The sequence below is a fragment of the Ahaetulla prasina genome, chromosome 1 (assembly GCF_028640845.1).
Source record: "Ahaetulla prasina isolate Xishuangbanna chromosome 1, ASM2864084v1, whole genome shotgun sequence".
In the NCBI taxonomy this organism is placed as follows: Eukaryota; Metazoa; Chordata; class Lepidosauria; order Squamata; family Colubridae; genus Ahaetulla; species Ahaetulla prasina.
Genome location: NC_080539.1, coordinates 92124180 through 92134053, shown reverse-complemented (window position 1 = coordinate 92134053; position 9874 = coordinate 92124180). Strand labels below are relative to the sequence as shown.

The window sequence follows — 9874 nt, the reverse complement described above, 5'->3', positions numbered from 1 at the left end:
TTAAATTTGGCCTAATGGAATAAGTTTTTTAAATGTTGTTTTAACATGTATTTATATTATATTTTATGTTTTATAAGGCTGTAAACCGCCCTGAGTCCTTCGGGAGATAGGGCGGTATAAAAGTTTGAATAATAAATAAATAATAAATAAATAAATTGCAATGAATCCCTGTACCCACACACTGCAAAAACATGGAAATATCTGCTTAGGAGCCGTGGTGCAGGGGCTGTGCTGTAGGTTACTTCTGCTGATTGCCAACAGTTAGGCAGTTCGATTCTTCCCGGCTCAAGGTTGACTCAGCCTTCCATTCTTCTGATGGCGGTAAAGTAAGGATCCAGATTGTTGGGGGCAATATGCTGACTCTGTAAACCGCTTAGAGAGGGTTGTAAATCCTGATGAAGTTGTATATAAGATTGCTATTGCTATGCCCATGCATGTATGATCTAGAAAAAAAAAAGTAAAGATAAAGAAGCCCTATTTAAGGTCATATTCCCCAGGCAAAGAGCCTCTTCCAGGCCGTCATTCCACATTGAAAGCCATATTGGCACAGTGATTAGGATGTGGCAGTAGATGCAGAAGGCCCAGGTTGTAACTAATCTATCGTCTACCAGGAAAATTCATTGGACTTCAGGTCGATCTCTCTCTCGGTTCAACCTACCAACATAGGAGGAAGGAGTGCTGTATACAATATCTTGAGCTCTTGCCAAAAGATGTGATGTAAATCATAAAATGGTGATAAATTTTTAAGCTATCATCAGTAAAATTGCATCTATTGTATACTTTTACTTATATTAAATGAATATTATATATAGTCCAGTATGTAATAACTACCGTGTTATAGAATAAATAATCTTTAAAGGCATCCACCACTTTGGAGCCATTTGCACCTTTTGCTTAGTTGATTTTCAATAGCTTTGTCCTACTCACCTGAAAATTTTGGAGTAGCTTTTCAAAGCTTTTTTTCATCCCTAACAAGGCGCTAGCAAGTGAAGCACAATATGGCTCAGCTGTGCTTTAGAAGCTAATTTTCAGCCCTAAGAGGTGGCTCTTCCTTTTCTCATTGCTTCTCTCTCCAAAGACCAGCTGTGCTTTAGAAGCTTTTTTTAAATCACCAAGCAGGGGATAGAAAGTGCACACAGGTTCGCTCAAAAGCAGCAAACTAATAAGCTGAAGCTGACCAGACTAACTAGCTAGATGAATACCTGGTAGGCAGATTTTTTTTTTTGTATTTTCCTCCCCAAAAACTAAATATGATAATCAAGTAGGATCAACCTCACAGGATTTCAGAATTGCATTTCTTTGCTTGTGTTGTGCACTCATTTATTCACTGGAAGTACATTTCCAACAAAGCCCAATTCAAAACCAATGGGAACGGGTGAACATTACATGCTGTAAAAGATGCATTCTCTTATCAGTATTAGAAGAATCGGTGTAATAAATATAATAAGTATATAGTAACTAAATTCGGACGAGTATCTATTGTTTGTTTTTTTGTTTCAGCTGAAAATGTGGCCAAACAATGGGAGGTTACTCGAAAGGAACAAGATCAACAGGCTGTAATGTCACAGAACAAGGCAGAAAATGCCCAGAAGGGTGGATATTTTGATAAAGAGATTGTACCTGTAGTTGTACCTTCTAGAAGAGGTTAGTGAGCAGTTTGACCTACTGGACAAGGGGATGGGATATGTTTCTAACTATAATTTCATCTTTGTATTCATTTTTATTTGCTTCAGTTCTTCCTTCTTCATGTGTTAGAATAATTAATGTATTGGGAAGAGAAAGACACTTAGTAACCTCAGACATAATTAGTTTACTGCTAGATGGAGATGAAATTGTGAATGTAACCATTGTGTGCTCCCAATTATAAACATCTAATGACGTCATCTATTGTTCACTGCTGCCACAATGTCAGTTTTCAAGTGGTTCATAGATCGAACCAAAGTTTCTTCCTGTTTCAGTAACATGTGTTTTTTTTTTAATGTATTCATTTGATGGTAATTTAAAGAATAATCCCACTGAATTTTAAAATTTCTTGTGAGTTAATTTCAAGACATCCTAAATCAATTTTTGTGACTTTATTATGAATTTAATATATTTATCTATGCTATAGTTTGGTTAATAGTATTCTGTTGAATAAATCACAGCAGATGGACTTTGCTTCTTACGCTAACCCAAAATCAATCAAACGACAGATTGGGTTCATACTGTACTTAAGCCCCAGTGTAGAATTCTATGGCTTAATATATGAACACACTTTATCACTCCTAGGCTAGAATACATATAATTAACGAGTGTGGGAAATTGCTGTCCCGAAAAGTTGGCTAATAGTCATTGTCACATACTGCCACTTTTTAATAACAAGAAGCATATAGCTCACGAACTATATTAAATAGGACATTAAAATTCCAGGAACAATGAAACTGCAGATGACCCCTCTACCATTCTAAGGGCACTGAAGGGCAGTGCATTTTTTTAAAAAATAAAACCTTCAGCAAAGAATAAAAAGTAAAAACAAGAAAAAGAAGAAAGAAAAATCAAGGGAATAAACGCTTCCCACTTTCTTTGGTAGAACTACAAATGTGGCATACTATAACCTATTAATTCCAAGGCTAACAGTAACACACAGTATTTCTATAATCGTCAAACAGTTCTGATCGTCAAATGCCAAAATCAAAGTTTCATTTGTCTTGGTTTCAAGGAAAAATTCCAAAAGTGATTTCCAAGTAGAAACAAAGTTAGATAACAGTCTTTTCTTTGATCAAAATGTTTCACCATCGCTGCCAACTCCATTCATTTCACCATCAGTTCTTCCGTTGCCGGGATCTGTATGTCCTTCCATCCCTGTGGCATACAAAAGTCTTGTTGATGTTATCATAAATAAAAGCAGACCCATTTTTTTCAAGGCATGTATCCATCAAGCCTAAAAGGAAATATCTGGTTTCAATTGTGTGTTCCAAGAATTCTCTGAATCAAGGTACATATCTGATTCCAGGATTTCTTAGCCTTTTTACATTTCTACAAAAGATGATAAAAACGTACCTTCAAACTTATTACATTTCCAACATGTTTAACTCCTTATACATCTTTGACAGTTTATCAGATGTTAAAATACCATCGGTAAGGGCAGCTCATATCTTCGCGTAGTATGGGAAGTAGAATTACTAATAATTCCAATTTTCCTTTTTTGCACCAAGTATAAAATGGCGGCTGCTGAAATAACTTGTTTTTGACAGGCCCCACAGAAGTTAAAGCTGATGAACATCCTCGCCATGGGTGCAACCTAGAAACAGTGGCAAAATTGAAACCATGCTTCATAACCGATGGGACAGGCACCGTGACTGCAGCAAATGCCTCAGGTTGGTTTGTTGAGCAATTTAAAGATAAGCCATAAAATCGGTTCTGTTCCGGTTTTATCAATCTGATGAAGAATAAGGGGATGGGGACATTTTTCTAATTCAACTGGTACAGTTTGGATTTAGTGAAAGAAACACGAATTTTTGAGTGTGTTGTTGTATGAGTAAAGTGTTGAACAAAGAATTCAAAGGACCAGAAAGAAAGTACATTAAACTGAAAAAAACACCCACCCAAATAAAGCATTCAAAAATTATACCTAATGCTAAGTCCTCCTCCCTCAAAATGGGAAAAAAGAAGAAGAAGAAACTATGGTACATTAACTACAACTGCAAAAGTTTTGATTCTGGTATTACAGGTAGTCCTCAAGTTACAAATGTAATGGACCCAGCCTGTTCCATTCGTACCTCGAGGATTCGTGGTCTCATACCTTGAATGAGATGACTCCCTGCTTTTGCTCACATATTCACTAATTTAATGCATGGGTGAATGTACGGTTTGTTAAGTGCACATGGGGTATCTCAGGGTGGGGAAGGCCATGTGGGTGGTGGTTAGTGATGGAATAGGCCTCCCCACTGAGATACTCACTGAGATACCTCATGCTTCCCACTCTGCTGTGCTGGACTCACCTTGCAAAGATCTGTCTCCTGCCACAGTTTCTTTCGCTTTGAGGGAGAGAAGAGTCAGTGGAAGATTCTGGGTGCAACAAGAGATTGCTGCACCTTTCTCCTACTCTTACCCCAACTCCTTTCCTCCACCACCGAGATGCTTTTCACCCAGACGGGGACCTGATGGAGACTGGACGCTTCCTTTGAAAACGGAGGGATTTGCTTCATTTTGAAATGCCCCATTGATACCTATGACGACTTTGAAAATGGAGGGATTCACTCCCTATTGAAATACCCCATAGATGCCTATGAGGCCTTTGAAAATGGATAGATTTGCTTCGTTTTGAAATGCCCCATAGAAACCTATGAGGCCTTTCAAAAGGGAGCAGATCCCTCCATTTTCAAAGGCCTCATAGGTACCTATGTAGCATTTTAAAATGGAGCAAATCCCTCCATGAGACTTCCAGTGTCATTCAGATCTCCAAAAAGTGTCCTGGTGGTGATGAGAAAGACTTGTGGGGGAGGAACAGGAGACAGGTACCGCAAACACTTTTCGTGAGGAGAATGAAAGTTTCTGGGGTCTGTGATCTCGTGAGAGTTCAGACACCCAGGCGCTTCCATCAACCTTTCTCTCCCTCAAAAGCAAAGTAACCACAGAAGAGAGGGGACAGATCTTGTAAGGTAGGTGATTCCTACGTGGCAGGATGAAAAGGAGAAGCAGTTGTGGAGTGGGGAGAAATAGGGAGAAAGTTGCAGAGGTTCGTAAGGGCGAACAACTGCCGCAATGTTGCAACATTTGTAATTTTGGGACTTGCTCGTAAACACCAGGGGGCGCTAAATGAAGGTTTATAGCCTGGGGATTAGTTGTATGTACTCCACTAAAATATGAACTTCCCATTTTTTAAAAAAGCATCTATATATCTAACCTAAAAAGTTAAGAGTTGTTTCAGAGGTAAACCACGTTAGTTAAGGGAACAGATCACAGATCTTTTCTGGGGGAAATTTCTTTTTCTCTTATGCCTCATCCTAGCCAAATTACTCAATGTAATTCGCTCTAATCTTGATGGTAGGAAATATGACTTCTGCAATAGAGCAGTAAATGTCTGGAACATTCTACCTGACCCTGTTGTTAGTCTTTCTAATCCCCATACCTTTTACCTTAAACTGTCTACCGTGGACCTTTCATGTTTTTAAGAGGTCCCTAAGGCGACATGCATAAGGGCACCAGTGTGCCTACCGTCCCTGTCCTACTGTTCCCATTTATATGTACTCATTTTATGTGTTTATGGTTATGTTTTGCTTATTTATTTCCTTTTATTTGTGGCAATTTTTTTTCATGTGTCCATGTCTATGTCTATATTGTTACTTGTTCCTTGTACTTGTTGATTGAAAAATAAATAAATAAATAGAAAAATAGAAAAATTCCACTGGAAATTACTGCTTTATGATAAAAAATATCCATGAAGATAAAGCTGGGCAAAACTGATGTATTTGGAGAAGTATCAAACTTTGTTAGATACTTTAAAGCTAGGTTTCCTTGTTTTTCTCTTCAGGTATAAACGATGGGGCCGCTGCTGTCATTCTCATGAAAAGATCAGAAGCAGTTAAACGAAATCTCATTCCTTTGGCACGGATTGTATGTTCGGCTCAAGTTGGTATTGATCCTTCAGTTATGGGAATAGCACCCATCACGGCAATAAAAAAAGCTGTAAGTAGGGAACAGGGTCCATTCCACTGAATTAATCTGTTAATTCTGAAAATCAGACTGTTTTTAAGCATAGTATATTCTGATCATAATATGTATAATCCATTCCAATCTAAAGAGTTATGGTAGCTTTACTAATAAATGTTTTATTAATTCTCCATGTTAGTGAATTTTTCCAGCCATTTTTTTATGGATATTAAACGTGTGTTTGTGTATGTACTTGTGCACGTGCACATATGCTTTTGTGGAAAGAAAACAAGTACATTGGTCATTAGTGAAGATTGAACTCTCAAGAGTTAATTGAATTGTGCATTTTTATCATAGCTATTGGAGGGGATAAATCCAGCATCAGTGGCAACATTGGAATTGTATGTATTTGTGGCCCTACTCCTTATGCGTTTTAAATTCCAGATTAGAGTTTATTTCAGCACCGCGTCTTAAATACTGATTTGAGCATCAAAGTGTTTGTTAAAACACTGTATTTGTAATCGGAGCCTAATTTAAAATAGAACAGGACTCATTGTTTTCTAACAGAATTCAGCCATGATTTTTAACCGTGTTAACTGAATGAGCTTCTTGATCTTGCAGGTGGAAAAAGCTGGTTGGACATTGGATCAAGTGGATCTGTATGAAATTAATGAAGCTTTTGCTGCCGTAGGTGTCGCAATAACAAAAGAACTAAAACTGAAGCCAGAAAAGGTATGTTTAACATTGCCATAAAAGCACAATACTCTAAATACTGCAAATGTTTGTTTATGCTGCTCCAGATAAATAGAGCATTGAAATATATTTTGTTTGATACAAACATGCAATATTTGCTAGGTGGGATGGGAAGGGTAATATTCAAAATAGTTTGTCAATTGAAATAAATTGCAGGACATCAATCTGGGGAAATTTGACCAACTATATAGATGGGGAATTCCTTCTAGTGCAAATTGGTACTTCAGGGATTAAAAGCTTATCTTTCTCTCTGCTGTGATCCAGAACATCCCAGAATCTTATGTTCACTTTTTAAAAATCTGCTTGTTAAATGTAAAAACATATTAGAATTCTTTATTGGCCAAGAGTGATTAGACAGACATAATAAATAAATTTGTTTGGACACTCAAAGAATTATTGATTTATTAGATTGGACCCACAAGGAATTGATTTGATTATTTGATGGGACATACAAGGAATTATTGAACATCAGATATAATTTGGCACTCAGTGATGCTAGTATTCAAATAAAATTTCATTGACTTTTGGAAAGAAAGCTTACGTTGAGCAGTATACTTCTAGTAGCACTTCCCAAGGAACATATCTAGGCATTGCAGTCCAAAAAGGACATCAAAAAATTAAAGCAAGTTCAGAGAACGAAGTTCTACATGGAACGATTGAAGGAATTGGATATATTTAGGCTGTAGAAGAGAAGATTAAAGGGTTGTATGATAAGAATCTTACCTAAAGGGCTGTCCTACAAAGGATTGCATTTGTTCTCCATTTCTCCAGGGGGTGGGATCAGAATCAATGGGTTGTAATTGGTTAATATTTAGGCTGGATATCAGAATGATTTTGCTGACAGTAAAAGCAGTTAACCACAAAGTTTACTTCATGAAATAGTATGCACCCCAAGAATCCAAGGAATGGGTTAACTCTTGTCTTTCTGCTCTGAGACTGAGTCTGTCAATCTTCTTTTGGTCACGCCTCCTTTTCCTGTGATCCCAGTTTTGACTCAGCTTTGGCTCAGAGAAACGTTTGGAAGATAGCTCCTCAGGAGAATTAGGCCAAAAAGACAGTGTTTATTTCTTGGATTCTTGCTCATCTTCACAGTAAGATCCTTGGCATCACCTAAGCCTTCACAAAGCAGCAAATGGCTCGGCTGGCTCCCCGGTCCGTCCTACATAGCTGCCTAGATTTGGCTCAACTGGATAGAGCTGAGGTCCCTGTCATGTACCCACAGACAGCGGAGGGGACTGGAGTCACTGCCCAGTTAACTCCAGGTGCATACTCTGCAGCGGCGAAGCAGGAAAAGCCGCGGCAGCAGGGTTCCTATCCGAAGTAAGCCTGCCTTGTCCAGAAAGGCCAAAAAGCTCAAAATGGCAGATTCTGCGCCATCAGAGGTGCCACAACTGAGTGGGCAAGATCGGAGTTACCCAGCCCAGTCCCAAATCCCCAAGAAAAGCTCCCCGGGGCCGAAATCGGCCATTAAAGGAGCAGCTGCCCTGATAAGAACAAAAGTCCTGTCCTTCAAAAAGGCCTCTAAGGCTGAGAAGGACAACCGGAGGCGTCAAAAGGCTCTGGACAAAGTGGCCAAGGCTGAGAGAGAAGCTGAGCGAAGGAGACGGGAAAATTCCCCTGGGGAGGACCTGTCATTTCCCACTGTTTACAGCTGTTAGATCATTTGATCAGTCAGCAATGAGGCCCTCTCTATAAGAAAGGACTTATGCACATTCCATTCAAACAGTTCTGCGGTTGGATCCCTCCTTCCTTCCCAAGGTGAATTCCTTGTTCCACAGGGCACAGGAAATAATCTTGCCAGACTTCTGTTTGGGCCCAACCGACACCCGAGAGAAAAAGTGGCACACCTTGGGCGTTAGGAGGGCCCTCTGCACCTACATCGCGCCTTAGTATCTTTCCAGCCCTCTACGCTGGGTAACAGGGTTACAGCATCGACCATAGGCCGGTGGATACAGGCATGCATTGCCAAAGCCTATGAGCTTCAGGCTCTTCCATTACCTAGGTGAGTGACAGCCCATTCAACCAGAAGCGCAACCACAATGGCTGCATGGGCTGCATAAAATCTGTAGAGCAACGACATGGTCCTCCCTATCCCTGTTTGTAAGGCACTACAATCAGGACACCTGAAGCGGCCTTTGGCAGGCGAGTGCTCCAGAAGATGCATGCAGCCTTGGGGACTCAGGACTAGACTGCTACCCATCCTAAGGAAAGCCAGCTTTGGTATATCCCATTCCTTGGATTCTCCTCAGCACACAGAAGGGGCTGTGGTTTTTCCCTGATACTCTCCTTCTCAGTGTGCTAAGAATCCAATCCCACCCTGGCGACTGTCTGGTCCACAGTCCAGGAGTGGCCAAATCAGAACAGAAATATGTCAAGTCAATTGCTACACCTTCATCAAAACTGGAATCACAGGCAAAGGAGGCATGACCACAGAGTATTGACAGACTCAGTCTCAGAGCAGAAAGGCAACTTAACCCATTCCTTAGATTCTCTCGGCACACCAAGGAGGAGTGCATCAGGTAAGACCAACGTCCCTTCTCTGGAAGTTTCTCAGGGACTTTCTGGTGGTCCATTTACGTTAACTGCATTAGCAGATTCTGCAATTAAAGAGCAATATTGCACTGCAGAAATATATATATATCTCCTCCTGGTCATTTTGGATCTCAGCATTCAGACATAACTGATTTCTGGCGGTTAGGTAGATCCGCCAGAAGTTATAATCACCATTCTGATATTTGCAGTACTATGTAGGCGAGCAGTAAAGTTGGAGATCACAGAACGTTCCTTCCACAAATATGGTAGCTTGGCATAAAAATTGAATAGCCAAATTCAGGCATTTGTTTAAAAAATGCTAAGAAAATTTAAAAGTATATTTGAAGTAGAAACAGGCAAGTATGTTGTGTAAGTAATGTGTTAGAGAGAAACTTTCCTCTGATTTCAGTATAAAAATGAATCTTGCCCACTTCACTATAAAATCTATTGTCAGGTTTCAGTCCTTGTTCTAAATCAGTGGAGTTGAAGTCCACAAGTCTTAAAGTTGCCAAGTTTGGACACCCCTGTTCTAAACATTAGGTTCCAAAATAGGAAAGGAAGACTTCTACATTTGATTTAACATATGCTTCTGATGTTTTATTTTTGCAGGTTAACATTGAAGGTGGGGCTGTTGCTCTTGGCCACCCTCTTGGAGCATCTGGTTGTCGAATCCTAGTTACACTTCTGCACTCACTAGAACGAACAGGTGGAAAACGAGGAGTTGCAGCTTTATGTATAGGAGGAGGAATGGGCATAGCTATGTGTGTAGAAAGATAAAAGGAAAGTTTTCTTTGATTTTATATCGATTTGTAACATGACTCATCTTTATTAATAAGTAATAAAGAAATATTAACCAATACCTATATATTGATACTAGGTAAGATCTAAGCATCCTGCTGTCAGTTTAAGTAGAACTTTCTTTAACAATCTATCAGGATTCCAAGTAACACTTGGTCTC

At 39.4% G+C, this 9874-nt stretch overlaps 1 protein-coding gene across 1 annotated transcript in view; it reads left to right on the top strand.

Annotated features, from left to right (window-relative positions):
- The window catches only part of ACAT2 (acetyl-CoA acetyltransferase 2), a 15973-nt gene extending 6198 nt beyond the window's left edge, over positions 1-9775 (top strand). Inside the window, exons 5-9 of the mRNA XM_058168430.1 lie at positions 1501-1644; positions 3234-3356; positions 5513-5667; positions 6253-6363; positions 9526-9775. Of these exons, the coding sequence (XP_058024413.1) occupies positions 1501-1644; positions 3234-3356; positions 5513-5667; positions 6253-6363; positions 9526-9693 (701 nt within the window). The 3' untranslated portion in view covers positions 9694-9775. The remainder of the gene's footprint in view (positions 1-1500; positions 1645-3233; positions 3357-5512; positions 5668-6252; positions 6364-9525) is intronic.
- Positions 9776-9874: the final 99 nt, after the last annotated feature.